Source organism: Amphibalanus amphitrite, unplaced genomic scaffold (genome assembly GCF_019059575.1).
Source record: "Amphibalanus amphitrite isolate SeventyFive unplaced genomic scaffold, NRLGWU_Aamphi_draft 000772F_arrow, whole genome shotgun sequence".
Classification (NCBI taxonomy): Eukaryota; Metazoa; Arthropoda; class Thecostraca; order Balanomorpha; family Balanidae; genus Amphibalanus; species Amphibalanus amphitrite.
The window spans coordinates 22,043-44,383 of NW_024882266.1; the positions used below are offsets into that span (position 1 = coordinate 22,043).

General features: G+C 53.1%; 1 protein-coding gene across 1 annotated transcript in view; it reads left to right on the forward strand.

Annotated features, from left to right (window-relative positions):
• Window positions 1-22,341, forward strand: part of LOC122365910 (semaphorin-2A-like) — a 96,264-nt gene that overhangs the window by 15,635 nt on the left and 58,288 nt on the right. Inside the window, exon 3 of the mRNA XM_043337527.1 lies at window positions 11,405-11,492. Coding sequence (XP_043193462.1) covers window positions 11,405-11,492 — 88 coding nt within the window. The remainder of the gene's footprint in view (window positions 1-11,404; window positions 11,493-22,341) is intronic.

Genomic DNA, 22,341 nt, shown 5'->3' on the forward strand with positions numbered 1-22,341 from the left:
GGTGCTGTGATATGCATCAGCAATGGACGATGTCCGGTCGACGGTCGACGGCCGACGGAGGACATGACCGCGTCGTTCGTCATTGGCGACGGTTGGCTGTTTAGTGGACGGGCACTGTCAACTCCGGCCGGCGCCGAGCGAGACGAATGGAATCGTGACTAGCCGCAATGTTTCGATGACCTTGGCGACTCAGCAAATCATTCTTACATATGTTTGAATGAAATACAAGGAAGGTTGGATGTCTTGTGATGGCTGATAATCAATGTAAGACTTGTCCCAAATTCCTTTTCAGCTCCGCTCAGTCTCGCGCGTGCCGTTACCTCCGTACGTGATGGACATCCCGCGCCTCTTCGACCCACTTCTGCTATTCCACATCGTAGTAGACTTTACCGCTACTCTTATCCCCCAACGACCCTCGGCCCGCCGTCGGCGGTCCCCTAACGAGCTCCGATGGCCGCCGACACCTGTGACCGGTGTCCCGAACGCTCTCTTCGTCTAACGAGGAGCACCCTCGGTCGTCCTGATTCCGCTCAGCGCGCCTGATCGACCCTCCTTGCCTCTCCTCCCCTGCGTCGATCGGCGCTCCGACGAGCTCGTTACGCCGACAGTCTCTCGTGGTGCCATGCATTTAAGCAGCGCGCTGGATCGTCGGTAGAGATAATCTATAGGCTATGGCCTCTGGAGTACTGCCGTCGACGAGGCAGTTTCGGAGCGGCCGCCCGACCCGTCGAATGCTACAGCAAATCTGTACAAAGATACGGGATGTAGAAAATGACCAGATCTGCGCATGATTATTTCCATACATCCCAATTTACGCAAAGTAACTTTTACGCAACGTATGTAGTTTAATGAGTAAATGTCATTGTCCCACCTATGGCATTTACTCATTTCATTTACCCTGCGACCTGCATCCTAGCTCGTGCGCTACCATGTTGATATTGCTCGTCTCTGTCGTGGTTGAGCGCGGGTAACTCCAGCAGATTTGGCCGACAGCCTGCCACCGACACCCGACAGGCTGTCCGCCGACACCGGACCGACCGCCGGACATGTCGGCGGAAACTGGCCTCGGAAGTGGGCCGACGTCGGTTTTATGGGGTCTGAGCGGCGCTGCCGGGCCGGCCGGCGCTCGGTGTCGCTGTCCGGGATGGTTTTACGGTGCCCGGAGGGAGCGGCACGGGCTGGGGTTCGGTGCCCCGGCACGTGACGATGGGCCGAGCCGATGTGCCTGAGGTGCCGGTAGATCAGGACGGATCGAGAGTAATCCTGAGGCAGGCAGACATCCGGTGGGTCTCGGGAGCCAGTCTTTCAACCCTGACAACAATTGAGCCAGCTGTATAGAGCTATATTCAGCAACATGCAGATATATAAACAGCTGTGGGCGATGATGGACTGACATCAGGGATGCGAGCGACCACAGCCGTTTTCATATGCGGGTAAGAGGACAGACCCTCCAAGCCCGATTGTGTTACCGATCTAACCAACCCAGAGTCATCGTAGCAGTCCCCAGCTCAAATCGCCGATGTGCAGTGCTGGAGCTCTGCTCGCCATGCCTCCAGCGGGCATGAAGTCACTTTCAGCGTCTGTAGATCGGCCATCGAGGCGTTGTGATGATGATCATGGGGGCGGAGAGGACTGCAGAACGCCGCGGGCCACGCCGTGCTCGGTTCCAGGAGAACAGGACGCTGCCCTCCGAAGGTGCGGAATGGCCCCGGGGTGGGCTGGATGGTGGCAGCAGAGTTGTTCTCGCTATATGCCGATGGAATCTTGCCAGGGGTGCGGTAACCAGTTGGTAGCGTGATGGTAACTGAGGGTGGTGAAGTGGTAATGAGTTGGTAACGATGTTGTAATGGAGTGGTAACCGACTAATCGCGGAGGGCTAGCTAGCTTTTAAATGGGATGGTTAAAAAGTTCAAATGGGAAGGGGATGAGAACCGCCTTATCATCGTTACGAAGTCAAATGGCTTTCTTTGGGTAGCTAGATAGCAAGAGGTGGGGGTAGCTTGATGGTAAGTAAAGGACAGCTACCGTGGACGTCAAACCGCGTGGGACGCGACTTTTTCGCAATAACTTTTGAATGCGTTGCCTCTCAAGAACGAAACTTCGGCAATGGACGTTTCAGACCCCGGCCTAATTTTCATTACTAAGGTTTTTCAATGTCCGATCAATATTTAGGGCACTTCCCGTTCACTCGTAATGTTAAATTTTGCTCCTGAAACTCTCTCGGTGAGCAGAGGCTACTCCACAAGGGGCGGAGCCATAGTGTGACGTTGGAGCTAAGCTCCGCCTCGGCTGGCCGTTGCCTGAGGCGCTACCTGACCCGAGACCGGTCAGTCGCGGTCCGTAGGGGTTGGTACGCGGTGCTTCCTGCCAACACACCCAGCCGCATGGCGAGCTGGGTGGCGAGTGTTGACTGTTCGCACTTCTATCAATGAAATATTTTCTTCGACTCGCTAAGAATGTCACCCAGATAGGAAGACTATACGCGTACGCCAAATATTACGATGATTTAAGAATAACAGAAAATAATTAAATGATTATTTAATAAGTTTGTCAACGTAATTACGTACATGAGATACATAATAATATAATATATTTACACAGTCAAGTTAATTTAAATTTTAATTTTAGGTTCTTGCAGATATCAAACCGCCAGGAACGTTAGTACACTTCGTGTTATCCTGCCAAGCCCCAATATGCCCCAACTTAAATGTTTCCGTAATGCACCGGTACGCATAGCCGGAGGGGAGCCGGATCCGCCGGAGCCGTCATATTTTGCCCTGAGTGGGAGCCGGAGCCGGAGCCGTATTGCCATTTTACTCGGAGCCGGAGCCGGAGCTGGAGCTGACTCAAATGTTCAAGGCTCTGCATCCCTGCTGCTAAGTCAATAATTCGTATAGTTAATTTGGTAAAGGGCCATACTGAACAATCTCGGTTTCGAGATGTCCGCCCATCTGAGACCCGACGCACACAGCATGCAGAACCGGTTCTGAGTGAGGATCGACCGACAGATGGCAGTCGTGTCTGAACGGTAGATGGCAGGGAATTCGTAGTTAGTAGGCGGGGCTTCGCGAGCAGCCTGACGATAGCCGCCACCCGGGCTGATATTTCACTTAGCATTACGAGTGAACGGGAAGTGCCCTAAATATTGATCGGACATTGAAAAACCTTAGTAATAAAAATTAGGCCGGGGTCTGAAACGTCCATTGCCGAAGTTTCGTTCTTGAGAGGCAACGTATTCAAAAGTTATTGCGAAAAAGTCGCGTCCCACGCGGTTTGACGTCCACAGTAGATGGTAACTGACTGCACGCGGGCGGTGACATTGGCCGAGCTAACGGTAAACGGTGTTGGGGTGGAAACGGGCCTGTCCGTCCCGATAGCGCGGTACTCAACTGGAATGACGAAGGACGTCGAAGCCCCGCATGGTTCGCAGTTAGGCGGGACGTTTCCGTTCAATGTGCTTTGTAAGTGTGGGCTATCGATATGCCGCTCATTGAACGCCGTAATTGGGCTGATGCAATAGCGGACGCCTCTTGGAAGCGGGTTGAAGCTGGTCTCATCTGACCTGCTCTGACCTTGCCACACCTTACCGATAACACACCTCGAGCTCTCACAGCTCGGGCAGTGACTCCTCCTGAGGTCTCCTTTAACGCCCGGTGGAGCGTTAACATCTGTCCTCACGACCGATCTTTGTATTGGATCTCGGAGCGAAATGTGGCTCACGACGCTCGTTGTGGCCGTGTGGCGTGTATGGACCCTCGTGCCGACCGGGCGTCGGTAAATCCTGCCGGCCGTCGGCGCGGTGAAGAACGACTCGCCGCCGGTCGGTCGGTCTTGGCCTTTACGGCCGACACCCCATCGCCGGCCGGTCACGCGGCCTGTCAGCGGTACCGTTCGGCAGCAGACGCTCCGCCGGACCGGTCACACTGTGACCGTGTGGTGACCTCCGGGCGGTCACTGCCGCGACCGTCAGGCCGGGCTGACGGAGTTGTGAGCTTCCTGAGCTCCCCGGCGGCCGGCGGCGATTAGCTCCGAGTCTGTTTTACTGCCGCTCTGCCGGACGCGACTGAGCCGCCTGATTGGAGGACGTCGACCGAACCCGGTGCCCCGAGTTTGTGGCGACGTCCGGCTTCGTGACTGGACGAAACGGCCCCTGATTGTGTGTTTATGGGGGCGCCGTGGGGCGGCGGCGGCAGCCCACAGAGCAGCCCCGTCACGGCGCGCAGATGAGTGCCGAGATGTGCAGCGTTTTGCTCCGCCTATTATGATAGGCGATGTTGTATTAGCATTCATCGATGCGGCTTTTGTTAAATCTCCGCGGCGCTAGCTGCGTTATGGATGACAGTCGATGTATCTCATTGAATTGGATTATCAAGTCGTTTCATCGTTAGGCCTTATTTATTGGCGTACATGATGTAGTGTCATTCCAGTGCGGCTCGTTCATTGGTTGGGATGTACGGTGACGTGTGCTGCGGCCGGCTTCCCGCAGGGACTGCATGCGTCGGGCTCGGCACAGACCCTGTCGAGCCGCATGGGACCACTAAATGTCACCATGCATTGTGTAATAAAGTACGATATTGTTTGTTGTAACCAATGAAAATGGCCCTCTGTCCCCTTCCATTGGGGAATCCAATATCCTGCAGCGCAACTTTGTCAAATTTAGAGTCTCATAGATGAGTTTCAATTTCTGGATCACGTACGGCCGGTCGTTAGTTGCAAACCAAAGTTGTAGACTTGTTTTGGGAGGATGGGGCTAAGTCTGAGTTAACGGAATCCGGTTCCGATGCAGAACTGCTGCTCTGGCTAACTTTGGCTCGGACGAGTCAAAGACATTGTTCCGTCTGGGTTGCGCCTCACTCTGTGCGAGGCACGTGTTTTGTCCAACTTACCGTTGCCACTGCAGTTCTCTTTCTAAGAAAACTTTCGGCAATAATGGTGTCAGGGTAACGGCGACGAATTGAGAAACTCAGTTAACGTGTGATCCTTGATTCTCGTGAAATGGTTCACGTTGACACTTACTAGCAAGGTGAGCTGCTTTGAAGGATTGTGCGCCGTTCTGACTAGCTTTTAATTCCTGACGTTTGATGGTAATCGGCATGATGATGATGGCCAAACATGCGATATTTCTCGTTTGGTCATGTGTCCTGAAGTGACTTCGCCACGTTGCACGATTCCCTCATCCTCTCCTCTAAACCCGACAGCAATCACCATCCCCGCCTTTCATCACGGTGACCTTTTGTTTGTGGCATATCACCGATGCTAGCGGTGTCTCAAGGTGTGCTTCTCCCCTTTTCATCCCGATGAGCTCAGCTCTGTTGCCTCTCCTGCCCCCGCCTGGACAGACGCCTCGTCTCCCTGTCGCCTCTGTGGGCGCCATCAGTGCCACAGCCTGCGATATGAAGCCGTGAGCTGTCACCGGCGACTGTCAGCGTTCGTGATGCATGATGGTTGCTGGCACACTGCAGGATGCTTTGTCTCTCTGCATTCTGCGTGCTGATGACAGCACTGGCGGATCCAGACTTGCGTTTTGGGGGGGGGGGCCAACTCCTGCAAGTAACCAAACCTAGGGTACCCCCAAATCCTGTTTTCTCATCGGATTTAGGCCACTTATTTTTTCGTCACAGCCCTGAAACGATATTTTTTTTTTAACTAAAAATAAAAAATAGAAATGGTAGCCCACCCAACCCGAGCCTAAATATTACTTTGAAAACACTTCAAATTGCTTTTGTCGACCAATTAGCCCGCTCCGGGTCGGTGCGTGGCGCAGCCTTCGCGGGCTGGGAGGTGTCGGTTGGACCCCCTGCCGTTCGGCCCCTGATTAAAGGAAATAGTTCACTTTTTAACATGGGTTTTGAACTGGAATAGCAGTTCCGTAGCTTGGGCTGAGACGAGCATAAATCAGGAGCTTTTACAGCCCAACGATCACCCTAGGCAAAGATATTCTATTTCTCGTCCCGAAAAAGGTGTCTTGCGTTGAGGATTTGTGCCTTGCATATATTTCCATCCAGTATGAAAAGAGCATGGGTCCCGAAAATTCTTCAGAAACTAGAGAAATTATCTACGAGAACTCTAGAGAAATTCTCGTACTGATCAATTAGGACATTCAGGGGAACATTATCAGATCGAGCAGATCGCCCAAATGCCGGTGGCTGCGATAATTTCTCTGTTTCTGAAGAATTTTCGGGACCCATGCTCTTTTCATACTGGATCGCGTGTGCCTTACAGAAACTGAAAAGTTCTTCCTATATCAAAATATAGAAAAAAATCTTTTGTTATAAAAAGGTTTTATTTTCTTTGCTGATTATTTTGAACATAAAAAAACATAAATCGTTGCAAAAAAAAATAATTTCGTGAAAGTGAACTATTTCCTTTAAGCTAGAGCTCGCGGAAAAAAAAACAGGCGTGTTGCCCGTGAGTGACGAGACGAAGCCGATGATACCCGATTTTAAGGTCCTTGGTCATTGGTTGACCTTCCAGGGCGGTGTTTCACGGTCGTGCTGACAGCCGCTGACAGCGCATTCCGCGAGCTAAGGTCAGCCTTCGGTAGTGTTGTGGGTATAGGCTTGTTGATGTCTCCATTGAAACCAAAAGTGCCATCAGCGCTGGCAGCGGCTGGCAGCGTGCCCTGAAACACCGCCCAGGTCAGGTCACAGACCCAAAAGACGGGAAAATCAGGACCTGTCAGAACCTCCTAAAGTAAGGCTGTAATACGTTTTTTTTGTGCTGATCACAAATTTCATGTTAGTTCGGATCATAGATAATGTCTTCATGCGTTTAGACCATGTCGGGGCAGGTCAGGTCAGATCAACCAGTAGGGGTACTTATGGGCGTCCGTATAGCAGGTGTCCACTACCACTGGCAGCTACGTAACATGATACGAAGGCATCAAAACTACTTCGTAAATGTTCAAATGGCTGCAAAATGCTAAATTCAAAATCAGCTAAACGAAACTATCCTAGAAACATGTTAAACTCGGAAAAGTGCACCGAGGTCATCAAAGGTCAATGACCTGACTTGACCGTAAGGTGACATTGGCATCCGCCCTAATGCGTGGGAGCAACATCATATCACATGTTTGAGCGTTTTAAACCACGAAAAGACTATAAAAGCGCGGATAATGTGAGCCGACATACGCCGAATCGCTATTCCGGCCAAACATGGCCTCCAACATGGCCAAACAGTCTCGAGAAATAGGCCAAAAGTCAAAGTTCACTTGGGTCAGGGTCATGAAATTTTCAGACTTTGTCACCATGAGGGTAACTAAAGTTTCGTCGCGATCGGCTTCATGATACCTTACACGATAACTTCACACGTCGATCGAGAGTTAAAGCATGGATGAAGGAGAACCAGGGGATGAAGGTTCTTTCATCCATGGTTAAAGTGTGCAATAAGAACTTCTTGGGTGAAGACAAGACCAACACTTTTATCAAGCTCACAGATTTTTAATGATACGGTATTTTCTCTCTACCTACTACGCCCTTCTCACATTCATTTTTCTTAAGTGTTTTTGGGGACAAAAAATATATGTTGTTCCCCTTTCAGGCTTGGGGGCATGACCCCGTGGCCCCCCTGGATCCGCTAGGCCGAAACTAACTAGGTCGTTTTCAAACGGTCTGATATTTCAGGTCATAGTTTGCAAACGGCCGGTGTTTTCAGGTAGTTTCATATGGCCTGACTGGGCCAGGCCGTTTGCAAACGGACCGAATTTTCATACGGCCTGTAACATATATTCAGATTTCGACATCTGTCGTAGCATCAAATGCTGATGTGGCGCACTCAAAAGCCGGAATTGGTCCTTGGATGCCGTAAGGACCCTTTTAAGAAATAAGTGACCCGACTGACCCTTAGAGATTGGCCTGAGCTGTGACCGAAATAAGTCTTTTACCGTTTCGCAGGAAGGGACAAAAAGGTCCCTCATATGCTTCTTGTACAATTACGAAACAAAACAAGTTTTTTTTTCAACGAAAACTCAGTGAGTTTTCCTAAAAAATTTATTGCGCATATTCCGTGAATGAAAAGTTGCCGGGTCATGTCAGGTCAGGCTGCCACAGCAAGTTTGTTAACTTGACAGCTCAATCGATATTTATGCAATAAGACCTTCTCGGGTGACGATAAGACATGACGACACTTTATGAAGGAAGCTAGTAAACCCGGTAGTTTCTCCATAGGCGCGGGAACCGGGGGGAGGGGGCAGTGGTGGCAGCTTGCCCCCCCCCCCCCCAACTCTGGGGCCGTGCGGGCGGTGCCCCCACAACTTTCAGACAGAATACCGCTCCTTTTTGCAAATGTTTTCTTTTTTTGTTGAAAAAGCCAAGGGATGAAAAATAAGTGGCCTAAAACCGGCGAGAAAACTATATTTGGGGGATCCTAGGTTGATCTCTATCATGGTGTGACCTCCCCCCCCCCCCCGTCTAAAAGTAGTTCCCGCGCCCCTGGGTTTCTCTACGCTATTGAATCACGTTGCTGATTCTAGTAAGTATCTACTACACAACCTTCTCACATTAATTTTTCTTCGAGCGTTTTGGGGGGCCAAAAGATATGTTGGCCCCCTCTTTCAGGCAGGTGGCCCCCTTGAATCCGCCAGTGGGGGCGGTGCCCCCACAACTTTCAAACGGAATACCGTCCTTTTTTGCAACTGTTTCTTTTTTTTTGTTGAAAAAGCCAAGGGATGAAAAATAAGTGGCCTAAAACCGGTGAGAAAACTAGATTTGGGGGGACCCTAGGTTGATCTCTATTATGGTGTGCTCCCCCAGTCTGAAAGTAGTTCCCGCGCCCCTGACTTTCTCTACGCTATTGAATCACGCTGCTGATTCTAGTAGGTATCTACTACGCAACCTTCTCACATTAATTTTTCTCCAAGCGTTTTTGGGGGGGGGCCAAAAGATATGTTGGCCCCCCCTTTCAGGCTTTTGGGGGGGCCATGGCCCCGGTGCCCCCCCCCCCCTGGATCCGCCAGTGGATGACAGGGAAGAGATGAATGGGGTGACGTGGCCCAGTTGTCTTTGTTTCTTTTTGCCGTGATGAATTCATATCCGTTGACGTCATTTTGGTGATATCTAGACGTTTTGTGGCCAGTAGCTTTAGCTACAGATCTGGCGCTTCATACCATAACGTAATGGCAAGGTGATGAAGTCATAACATCTTAACGGCAATCCATCTTCTGTTATGAGAAACACGCCATTCGGTAAGCGTAAATAAGCTGTAGATCATGCAGATTGTCGCTAGTTACGGCCGAGGCCGGAAATGAGCGCCTGCTAATTGCTGCGGCGCTCCATGTAAGCGGCGCTATTTTTGCGGATGTGATCAGACGGCACAATTACGCCCAGAATGAATTGCCGCCGCGCCCGAGCGCGGTGGGGCCGGCGAGCCGCGCTCCACCGTGGGTGGCGGCGCCGGCGCATGATGAACGACGGCGATGATGGCCGACGATTCCGCGGAAGTGGTCCGGATTGAGGGACGCTCGGCGCACTGTCGGCAGTGAACCCAAGAGGCGAGAAGTCAGTGAGGTCGGTGCCGGTGAATCGAGTGGTGGGTTGTTGGGGGTACAGGTTGAGGCGGCATCGTGATGGGGTGTTGTAGTGTTCTTCTCACGATTATGAGGATAGAGAACTCTTGTATCGTAACAAAGGATACCACAACGACGTTTAAGTTTATGCCATCAGATAGCGTATGCGGAATCGTGGGTGTAATGCCACTTCACACAGCATCATTTCACGCTGCCTGTGCGGTAACCTTTCAACGTCAGCCGGATCACATTAAAGCGCGGCCCGCCCTCTCGCATTCCGAGCTGCATTCACGCTGCCAGCTACCACACCTGATATTTCCTGTTGCCTGTTACCTGATGTTTCCTGTTACCCCACACGGACGGCCAACTTTCCGCACTGTCTCTGGCAGTCGGCCAGTAGCGGACGGTGCTCCCCGACGATATAATGTCGCCTCGATGAACGAACGGCGGCCGTGGCTCTTTCAAAACTCGTCATCGTTTTGTTCATCTTTGCCTTGCTACGGGTTATGGTGGTATGCCGGGGGTTGGCGCAGCCTACCGCGGGCAGGCGGGGCGCGCGTGACGGCATGCGTTCTTTGAGCAAAGTAGTACTTCTGCAAGCGTGCCAGAATTGCTGGTTGTGCGTCAGAATAGTCGGACACGCGTCAAAATTACAACACTGCACTAGATTCGCCATGCCAGTTAAACACGCACTCTTTGTGCTCGACATGCCTCCAGGATTCAGCCGTCCGTTTCCTCGTATGCGTTGCTGCTTCCGCGTATTTCAGAAATACTGCCGCGTTGCGTCGTTGCCGTCGCCGACGCGCCGGCACTCGTCGCACCTGCTCCGTCGCTGCCGACGTCGAAGGGGCGGGCGCTGTGCAATCGATACACAGCTCGGTGTTGTGACGCCCGGCCGGCTGATTTACGCTTCCTTCCGTGGTGCGTCCTCTCCCCCAACGAGCGGCTTAATCGCCGGCACAAAATACGCGGCGGTGATATTTTCCCCCGTCGGACGGCTAATTTCTCCGTTGTTTGTGTGTTTGTTTATCGTTCCGTGGTGTTTTGGCGTTTGGCCCTCAGACACCAGCGGATGTTGCAAGGCGTGAAAGGAAAACGATGTTTGTTTTCGATGAATGGTTGCCGTTGGGATGTTGTCTATTGTTTTGTGTTAAAGTTAGCGTCTGCTGGAATATGTCAGCTGAACGTTCTTGAAAAGGCTCAAATGGATGGACGGACATTGTATGACTTTTTCATAGCCAGGTTCAAAGAATGCTGTAAAGTGCACACGGTACCGTGACCTCCTTTGTTATTCAATTCGATGGTCTTTGCAGGCTTCTCAGTGAATACGATGATCAATTTAAACCATCAGCTCTCTTCAGTCCATCTGTTGGGTTATCAAACCTTTTCCTAGCGAACAATGCTGTCTAAAGTAGTTATTGGAGAAGCATCTGGCGTTGCCATAGCAATACGAGTGTGCTCATTCCAAATCAAGGATGTTGTTAAATAGAGACCGATTGGTGACTTTTTTGTTGTGGAGCTCAGGCTGACGACCGACCACCCTTGCCAACAATGTTGCTAGCAACGGATGGCTACCATCGTTGCAAATGAAGTAGGCATTAGGATAGCTGAAAGTGTCACCGAACAGGGTCTACGTGCATTGTTCATTTGTCCTGGTGCTCGTCTTTAAATAATGCACAGTTTTTGCAATGTGCCGCTTTGTTGTTGTATACCTAAACACCTGTGACCGTTCCACGGCCGTCACGCCACTGCAATCAGGCCATCTTAAAACACCGAGTGTCCTCACTGCCAAAGTGGAATGTGTGATTCTCTGTCGCCTGGGCTCGTGATTTCCTACCGATGGACGTTTCGGGTGGTGGATTTTTTTCCCGTTACTGACGGTGTTCTGTTTGTTTGTTTCAGAGCATGTGAAGGAGCTGTCATGCGGCAAGTTCTACTATCGCACTTTCTATCTGGACGAACGGCGAGATGTGCTTTACGTGGGCGCCATGTAAGTAGATGATCTACAACACGAAATTCACTCAGACGATCCACAACACTAGACAGGTTTCACGTTGGGCCATCGACGGCTGAGCCTTGCCTTCCGGTGCTAAGGTTTGGCTCATTGTTGATCAAGAACATGAAGCGAGAGCTACGCGCGCTATTTCCGTGCTATCATGTTGCCGAGCTAAAATGCGCCTGTAAATCTCCATTCCCATATGTACATACCAGTACATTTATATTCCACAATCAATATTCCACTGTCGCGTGGTCAGTCTCGCCTTCTCCTCTTCTGACCCGTCACCCCAGACATTCCTCCCGCGGCTCCTTCTCTTCACTTACCCAGCGCGTCTCCCGAGGTTACTCTGCCCAGCCCTCCGCGTCGGCGGCCATCCTGTCGTGCCGGGCAGCGGTCAGCCGGCCAATATTGTCGGTGACAGACCGAGTTAATGGATAAAACGCCGCGGCCAACACATGATGCGGGGCTTTTACGTCGCGCTGCTCGGTCCCAGAGAGTCGGCTAATGGCTGGGAGTGACGCGGGTGGGTTCAGTGGCATCAGAGGTGGGTCCCGGCAGATACCGCGTGGCAACGCGTGGTGGATGGTGGTCGGTGGACAGGGGGCAGCTGGGTGTCGACGGTGGGCAGTGTTGGTGGATGGTGAGCGGTGGAAAAGGGAAAGCGGACGGTGGATGGTGGACAGAGGGCAGCTTGTGGTGGATGGTGGGCGGAGTACGATAAAACAGGCAATAGTGGTAATGGGAAGAGGTCACCGACCGGTGGTCGGCTAGTGGACAGAGAAGAGTGAGCGGTGGACGAAGGTATGTGGATTGTGGAACGTAGTGGACGGTTGGGCCATTTGCCGAGTAGTGGACGGAAGCCAGTGGACAGGGTGGTGGTCAGCGTGCCGCTGTGTGGAAGGTAGTCTACGGACCTCGGTAGACGGAGGGGTGCCGGACGCCTGGGAAGTGAGATAGATCGGCACTGACCACCGCAGCAATGTCGGGGAGATGGGGTCTGTCGGGGTAAATGGTGGGATATGTCTGGGGGAATGGCGGCCTGCAGTGGGAGACACAGAGGAGGGGTTCTTACGGGAGGGTTGCGGCGGCGCCAGGTAGGGACGGGAGGCCCTGTCGGATCAGATGAGGCTCGCCTGGGAGCGGTGGCGGCCGCCAGAGATGGATTGTCGCATCACCGTCGGAGGGCAGGCTGGGGAGGGTGCCGGCTGCAATTACTGAGCTGGGATGCAGATGAGATGTACCCACGCGGCACGCCGCTGAGATATGGTGTTTCGGGGCGGAGGTTTTCTCGGCGCTGCCTCGTTGAGGTCTTGTGCCGGCAAAATGTATCATGTTTTCTGTGCGCCACATGTGTGACATGTAATTTATGGCGACTTTTATTGGATAAATCTGCCAGCCGGGATTTATTTGTACCAATTGATCGTGGTGTCTCTGCCGGCGCGTGGCTGCCCACCTGCCGTCCCGTGCCGGCAGAGCTGTGGTCTCTCTACCCATGACCTGAACCCAGAGTCCTCGTCGCCAGGAGTCGAGCGGTGGTAGCTACTGCCGCGCCCGTGCTCAGCGCCGATGACCTGTTGTCGAGCTTCGAGCCTCGGCCTGAGCCATGGGCTTGACCCTAACGGCGGTCGGGGCGGCCACCGCCGGCGCGGCCGCTCGTTATGAGAAGGGCGGCTCCAAGTATGCAGATGGGAGGGCGCGACTGCGACGGGGCGCCGCCGCGACGTCTTCGTCAGTGTGCGGCTCGCCGGCCGACCCGCCGTGCCGCCGTGATTTATCCCGCCCAACTGATTCTGGAATGAGTTTCATACGACCGTAAATCAGAATGGATCAGAAGATTATTGGAAGGCACCGGTGGCGGCGGAAAATGTATTTGATGGCGGAGGCGAATCGCGGAGAAACGAGGAGGGGAGGGAGTCGGACGATGACGCCACGAGCGGAAACCGACGGCTGCCGAAAAGGAAACGTCAGCTGATCGCTCAGAAAACGTCAGCTGATCGCTCACATTCCGGAGATATTTGAGAAGCGTGAAATAACTGACTGCTGATGACGAGACGTCCTAGCTTGTGAAAATTCCATCTGACTTGCTGACGAAAATTTATCGGCTTCTAGCGGACTGCTGCGGGTGATGTCCTCGGAAGCCAATTATCTTCGACACATGATCCGTTTTGTAGGAAATCTCCTGCCATAACTGCGGCCGGCATCCATCCCGCTATCTGACGGGCTGTCGCCGGGCCATTCAGCAATTTGTCGGACGAGCAGCTCACCAGTCCATTACAGCCGCCACGCCTCGCCACTTCATTGGGCCGGCGAGTTTTAATGCTCGTATATCGCGATATTATGACTTCATCGCCCGAGTTTCCTCGCCGGACGGAAATATTTCCCGGCTGGCGGGCGCGAGTCAGCCGCCTCCACGAGCCGTCGATGCCGATTTGAACTCTGTCATCCCTGACGGTCGGAAGTAACAGAAGGCTGCCGGAGACAGCTGAAGTGACGTCATCGTTGACGAGTTGGCACACGATCCGGTTTCCCAGAAGTGCGTGATCCATCGCCTAGGATCGACGCAGGCTGGGCGACCTAATAATGCTTCTTGTGGACGCTGTTGTGGTTCGGTCGTTACAAAATGCATGTCTGCCACTATGGTGCACCTTGCCGGTAGTTAGATTTTCGCAGTGCACTTCATCAACTAGGTCATCTGTGCGAGCATACGCCAAGACGTGTCCGCCAGTTCTATCCAGGAGCTCCAGTTACTGTCTACCAGGGTTAATTTTAATTTGACAGCGAGCTGCCAGCGCCGGTGACAGTTGGCGACAGCCGGCATTGCAATTTGTCTCGGGCAGCGCCGGTGAAGAGTGCTCCCGACACGACGCTGACGGCTCCACCTTCATCTGGCGGGGCCTGAGGACTCGCCAGATCCTGGCACTGCGCTATCTGATCCTCCCGTCCGTGTTGAAGAGACGCCGCGTGCGCCGGCCGGGCTCTGACACTCACCGGCGCGCCGCCGCCTCTGCTGCCTGCCTCGGGTGACACGCTCTTCGTCTTTCGGCGACGAGCTGTCGCCACCGATGGCACTAAGTGGCTTCACCCGTCACACCCGTCACCGGACCGTCACGGTGTCACAGGCGAGCGGCGGCGTCACGTCATGGCGCGCTGCGTCGCTCGGAAGACGTGCCGCTATGTCTGACCTCTATGCGATGCGAGGAATTCGTCTGGGCCTGTCTGCTGGACCGGCGCTTCCTCGGGCCGTATCAGACAGATGCCAGCCGGGCATTCACGCCAGTGGCAGTTTAGTGCACGGAGCGTGCAGCGTCGTCAGTCACCCGCGCCTTGTGAATTGTCCCCGAGCGGGTGCACGGCGTGTGCACGGTGCACGTGCCGTTACCGGCTGCACGATGCAGGCCAGGAGGCCAGGGCCGCTGCGGTATTGATCGGAATCTGACGTTCAAGGGATTCATAGAACGGTGGCAGTTTCGGCAGTCAAAGGCCCAAATCAGCGCTCAATGCAACTACGCCCGACAAATTGCCACCGCTGCAGTCTATTGAATAGCATACCAACTTGACCGACTTTGGTTATCATTCCTTCGAGGAAGGACTGGCTCCCTTAGCGCATACAAGTGCTACCCATGTCTCTAAGTACGAAACCCAAACCCATTTGCCTGACCTGCTGCACTGCCCGTTGTTTCTTTAGACAGGATGTCGGTGGCATCTCCTCCCCTGTTCCTGTCTGTCAGCCCCCACGCGGTATCACCCCGCGGACCGTGTCTCGCCGCTCGCGTCACGCGACCTCTTCATCCGCCGTCGTTGGCCAGATGAGAAGACGCCTTCTATCATCCCATTTTTCGGCGGTGGCGCCTCCCGGTCAGATTCCATTTCTCGCCTGAGCTCGCCGCCATGGCCCGTGACGCGGTGCGCCCAAACTGGCGCGCTATGGCGAATCTGGTGCGTCGCGCCGAATTGGCCGCCTCGCCCCGCACCATCGCCGACGCTGCGCCGGTGATGTAGTCGATGACAGCGGTTTCACTGACGTGGAAAACTGCGGCGGGATGTTTTTTACGCCACGTGCCCCGCGCACTGTAGCCACTAGCGCCGGCGGCGGCTGACCTGACCTATGGCCGTGCTGAATATCATGTCACTGGCTTCAGCGCCGGCGGCCTTTCCGCCCCGTTGACCAGCCGACCTCGGCTGGGGAGAAATCACCGCCGATTTATTTTCTGAATTAGTCTCGGCTGGGCATTACTCGTGGCTGAGATTCGTGGTAGCTGCCACCGGGAGCCCCCTTGGCGGGAAGGTCGGAAATCGTTCCCCGAGGGTCCCCGGGCCCCGCGGGGTCCCGAGCCAGTGACCGCAACTGTGCTGCCGACGGGCCGGCGGTGATATTTTATCTGGCTCAAGACTGTGCCTCTCCATCATCCTTTGTGAGACTGACCGAAACAGAGCCTGGGACTGACGACGATTGCAGCAGCGCCGGGTGTTCGTTCGGCGAGGCGCCATCCGTCTGTCGGCTGTTATTTTTCTCTGACGACGCAGCCATTTTTGACGAGCGGAAGCTTTCTTTACACACAGCTTCCGTCCAGATACTCTGGCTTGACAAACGAAAGAATCCGGCACCAAGCTGCCAGTATTTCCTATGCAAACGCTGGAAATGGCCTGGCCGGTCGTTTTGAGCGAGCTGAGGATTTATTTGACAGCTATAAGCCCACTCTGCAGTGATTTGGTGTCTGTTTTCAGTACACACGAGTCGTCTGCATAATTTCATCGCGTAGGAATATGGCCAATAATGTAGGCATTGGCTGTAGCCTCGCGCCATCATGTAACACTGGCATTTGGGCTGGACGCGATACTGACTGCTGCCGCCTGTTGAGGCCTGGCAGACGGACACGGACCATCAGGGCTGATCGATCATATGATCGATGCTCGGTCGTGCCTCGTGCGTTAGACCATCTACAGACGGCTAACATGCATTTCCCGTATTGCCTGCCGGGGCCCAGAGACCATTACACCGCCATGCCGGCACGGAAAAACGCAGCGGGTAGGATGGGAGAGCGGGCGAGACGGAGGGTGGCGGACAGTCCATCTGGTCAGAGTTGCAGGCGTGAATCATCTCGCCTGGGGATATTGTCTTTGTGGACCTTCCTCCTTCAAAACGGGTGGAGTTAGAACTGCGAGTTACACTTCACGGCTCGCGTCTGTTGATTCTGCACCGGCATGCAGCGTTGCAGCGCTATGCAATGATGACTTGGACGTGCTCTCGACGTTCTCCGGACTGTCTGACGAGTCTCATCACGAGTGAGTGGCGGTCCTCGACTCGCGGAATCGCCTCTGCGGCGCACGGACCACCCGGCGGAGTCGGCAGCGAGCCGTCTGCCGATGTATGTAATGCCGATGTATCTGCCGATGTATGTAACCTGTATCCAACCGAGACGCACCCTCCACCCTGGCGCCAGCCGTGGGATCCGCCAGCATACCTTTGTCCCAGCGGGCCATATACAGTCGCGGCCGGCACTTGGGAGCGGTGGTCATTTCTCTCGGACGTCGAACGCGCGTGTAACGATCCAACTCCGGTGATCGTTTACTGGCTAGTCGCCGTCCCGCCTGGTAACTGTGACAGCTGGACCGCGGTGACACGGCAGGAACCGCCCCGAGCGGCGCGCTGCTGTGGCGTGCCGACGTAGACCGGTGTGGACGGATGTCTGCGTGTGGTGGCGTCGTTTCTGACAATGTTTTTAATTTAGCGACGTTGTTAGTGGTTGTTTGTGCGACAGATGCCTGCTGGAGCTGGCTGGAAATCGTGTCGTATCTGCAGATCTGTTGCTGAGCAACACGTTCTCTGTAACGGGCAGCGGGTAGACGGAGCATCGGCGATCTGTGGTTCGAGTTTTTAGCAGACTGGTTAGAGGAGAAATCTCGGTTTATCCCCATGCGGATCCCCCGTTTCCAAACCACAGGAGTTGATCTCTCTGATCGGCCCTGCAGTGACACCTCCCACCGCTCATGGTCAGCTGCATCAGCTGCACTAACGAGCGTTTCACCAACCTTTTTTGGACAGATTCGTACCGCGATCCGTGTCTGAGAAATTAGACGTCTTGTCACGACAGACCGGCCTTTCGGTGTTTTTTTTTTTTTTGCAATGCGGCAAATAATTAATCGGCTTGTGGCATGTGTTAGGGAAAGTGTGGCGTCGCTCTTCAGTCCGACTTTCTTCCGCTTGACCCACTGATTATAGTAAAATTTTCAAATTATCTATTCTTAGAACATTGAGTTTCTTTTGATGTCCGTGCGTGTGTAATTCGACTTGACCTTGTGGCTGGCGTAATTTCGCTCTGGTACCCAGCTGTATGACCCATAACGCCTCTGATTCACGGAGACATGAGCGCGAGGACCGCTCGCCTGCGGAGCGGCCGTGCGGCGGCCCATCGTCGACACGCGTCGCTCGTGCCTCGTCGTTAACGTCGTACGCATGTGGTGGTGCCCGTCGCTGCCGTCGTTATTGGGGGAGACACGCCGCCACCGTAGGTCGATTGCTGGGAGGAGGTAGGTTCGGGAAATCACGAGTGAAAATAGCATTGAATCTGATCCAATGATGTTGCTTTTGGAGAAAGTTCAGGCTTCAAGCTGGCAGGTTAATTGGACTCGGTTGTTATGTAGTGTTATGAGGTAACACGAATGGTAGGAACTGTAACCGTAATGCATTATACAGCACTCCGCTGGCCTAATTAGCTGGTATATGTGTGATGCAATAACCTTATTTCACACATTGCGGGAACCATGCAGATGTGTGAAACCAACACGTGCTTACACTAAATTCCCAGCGTATAATGCAAATTGCAAGCCGTTTCAGTAGCTCACGAGCAAATCAGCTATCTACCTAAATCAGTTATCTGGCAGGATCTCGCGTCCTCGTCTCATAGACCTTGTCCCCACGATGCGAGGTCACGCCCCTCCATGGTCGGAAGGTGAGAGTAAGACGCCCGTTTCGCGCCCGGCCGGGAAAGCCGCCTCTCGAACTGCTCACGCATCATTATCACGGCCACCGGCTCTGTTTTCGGCCCCTAATTAGGCGCTGTTTTTAGGTGGCGTAACGGCCGTTGCGTGGGGAGCGGCCGCCTGTTTTCCGTCGCTCGCTCGGAGCCGGCCAATTTAGATGCGCGACGATAGGCCGGCTGCGGCGATCGACGCCGTGTCGCCCCTCCGCGCGAGCTGCACGTGCGAGTTGTGCCACAGAGGGGTGGTCGGCGGTCGCGGTGGACGCGTTTCGAGGGGCGCTGTCGACGTTCGTTAGAGCTCTTGCCACTTGCCAGGCTAGAATATCTGGACGATGTTGTAGTTTGTGAAAATTTTCGGTGCCGTTCCGGGTTAACCTCGTGCAATGTGCACACTGCTTGCATAAGACATCCGTCCGCGCCAAATGCGTCGACGCTGCTCCAGGAATGGCAGCAGCGCGCCATAAACGGCTCACCGGCCGACCAGGGGCTCCAGTGATGAATGTCACACCCTCCCGATTAAGCGACTACATCAAACTCATTAATTTTGCGCCGCGAACCCTAATTAATTTCGTCGGTCCGCTCGGAGGCGGTGCGAGCGGCTCAAGTTCGTTCGGCCACATTCTCCGGGGGTCGTATAGCGTCTGTACCGCGGGCTCTGCCGGCTCCGGGCGAGCCGTAGAGACGGGGGCGGGTATCCAACTCGACAGAGGCGCCGCTATTAGGCGTGACCGAGCCGCTATTTATTGGACAAGTTCGGCTCGATGCGGCGTCTAGAACGCTCGCTCCGAGACGGTGCCATGGCCTACGCAGAAACGGTACCGCCGTGGTATATACCCCAGTTTTCGAGTTGTTTTATGTAACTGCGCAGTGTTGGCAAGGCACCGAGCTTTGGTGCATTTTAAGCGAGAGGCATTCAAAGAGCATATTCAACACTGGTGGGGATAACTTATAACATGTTCATTGTCATTATCCCTTACGTCGATTGTAGATGATGCGATCATCGACGCTATCCTTGTTGGATATTCATATATGAAGCATATGCATGCACCCATTCCAAATCATCCAGGCAGGTGCGAGCAATTGCACATATTTTCTATGACAGCCACGCGTTACATTTTGGAAATGTTTACAAACAGCAGCCGATGCGTTATTCCTTCTCCGGGACCACCCCCAACATTTCATCTTCTAGTCGAGCGTGTTGATTCGCTCTCCGGGAGCAGAAATCTGAGGAGAATGTGTTGTAGTCTGCCGTCTTATGATTTACCGGCCCATTCCTTTTTATCGCCCCGAACTGGGAGGCTTTCGCCTTTCAGCAATTTTTTTTTTCTGCGACGGAGGTGGGGATGAAACGGTTGGAAATACAGGGTGTCCCATAAGTTCGTTCTCACCTTTTATTTGCATGTAAAACATAGTACATTGCGTTTTGATATGTTTATAACCCCTCAATGTGCTCCCCATTTCATAGGCAAACACATGAATACATGCTGCGACATGCCAACCGGCATGTTTGGCAGCATAGCAGGCTTGAAGTTAGCCCAGACGGACTTGCATGCGCCGTGAGCTCCTCAATGCTGGAACACCGCTTCTCTTCGACGAGCCTCGATTTCAATATTCCCAACACATTTTTATGAAATTTGGATCCGATGAGATGCCTGGGATGTGATCTTGCCACACACGCCTATCACAGTCTCCTGGCACTGCTTTTATGCTTTGCTTGACCTCTGCACTGATGCACTGTCTTGCTTGAAGATGGGCCTACGACCTCCCGGATGCCATTTTCTACTAAAAAAATGTGGTCATACTTGCGGTTCAAGTTAAGCTAGAAAGCTGAAACTCCTCCTAGATCTTCTTGGAGAAGCGTTCTGCGTCCCAAGACTGTTCCTGGAGCATCATTCGCAACGTGATCGGTGTCTGGACGCATATTACCCCACATTACCGTGACCCTGGCCTTTTGCATAGGAATAAAGCTGGATGATACAAAGGCCTTTTCCGTCGCCCATATGGGACCGTTTTGGGGTTTGGACGGGTGTTTTATCTCGAGCACGGACTAGGTAGTCCAGATGACCACATTGATGTCATCGACCCTCCAGTTTTTTTAGCCTCAGGCATAACGAAACACATGTTTGGCCATTTTAAGACGTTTTTGACTGTTTTGAGCCCTCCGGTAAGTAGAGCTTAAGTCACCTTGAGTTAGGTACCCCGAAATGATACTCTTAGACAGCTGGTTATACATCCTGGAAAGCCTGTTTACCAACTTTCTAACGCTAAGACCTTTTTACGGCCATTTTGGCGCCACACAGTTTTGGCCACATGGCTCACTCGTGAAAGCTGACAAAAAAAGAGCATAAACTTGCAGCGATTGACTCCCGACAAATCATCGGCGTCACTTGTTGACTGTGCGTCCAGTTAGCGACAGACATTGGCTACATATTGGATGGCCTCAATCACCCTCAACCGTCGTGAATGGCCCAGTGCGGTCTAAATACCGAGACGTACCCGTATCAGAGACCTCTATGTTGCGGCGTAAGCCGTCTCCAAAGGAAGTGAACTCTCTGGCAAAAAATATTTTGTCTAGACGAATTAGTTACCGTGGATCACATTCACAGTTGCCATGGCAACCCCAAAAGCTCAGTTTCAAAATAAATTAAGCGTGGCTTTAAATAAGAGAGCCTCTTAAAAAAAAAAATTAGGTGAGAAGGAACTTATGGGACACCCTGTAAATGTGCGACTAGATCTATGCATGTTGTCTTATCCTTGTTTAGTGATTTATGCTGGTGGAGGTAAGTGATCTTTTACACAATTGTGCGGCCCGATTGGGTTATGAGACTTGGATTGAAGCAGTTCAATATCGATACCTTCAATTTGTTTTCTTTTCTTTTTTCTTTTCAGTATTGTTACGAGGCGCGTTCCTTCGCCTTACTAGTGATCACATACCATCGTTCACTGAAAACTTAATGAAGAATAACATAACCATTCATTTCAGCATAAACTCATTTTACTTTTTTTTAAGAACATTTTATTTGTAATTCGTGAATCAAGTTTCTCATCTCAGTACACTTCTCGATTATTGATCCCGCAGGTAATGCCATTCCCATTACACCCGAACGTCCCTCTGTTAGCACGTGTCGAGTGCCGGTGTGCCGGACCCGCAGCACTGGCAGGGGTGGCAGCGGCCCTCCGCGGCAGGCCGCTCCTCGCCGGGTACCCGGGGAGGACCGACGGCAAGCCGCTCACGCACCGCCTCCCTCTGTTTACATATCAGCGCTGAGCCGTTGACTAAGCTTTTCTAAGAGGCCCGCCGTGCGATTTCCCACGGCAGATATTGGCGCCGTGCGCTGATGGCTGCGCGGGGTATTATGCTGCGTGCCGAGCTGCCAGCCTGGCGAGCTTACGCAGACCTTTTTACCCGTGCTGCTCTTGGTGGGTTTTGCCAGCGTCATTTGCGTGTGTCGCCGTTTGTGGGGTAATTTCGTCTTCCTGCATGGGTCCTTGAGGCGGTCTACTGTCAACACAATATCGTGCCGACGGCTGTCTTTGTCAACAGCGGCGCTGCCGGCGCTGGCACTTGCTCGAGCTGGTGTGAGTGCCCGGCGGCCACGCACGACCTTCCTGTGACGCATTGGTGCAGGCTCAGTGTGGCCTTGTTCTGGGGATAGAATTGTCTCATTTGTGAGGAGATTCATGGTGTTAGTGGTGACATTCAGACTCTTGCACAACGTCCTAGGAGCCACCGTCTGCTTGAACTTCGTAACCGTGTATTGTTGTCGAGTTTGCCGGAGTCTTGGGCACAGACCATGTGCAATACGACTGTCGCGACAGACTGACTTTCAAACTAAAACTTGTGTGCTATTGTCGCTGCC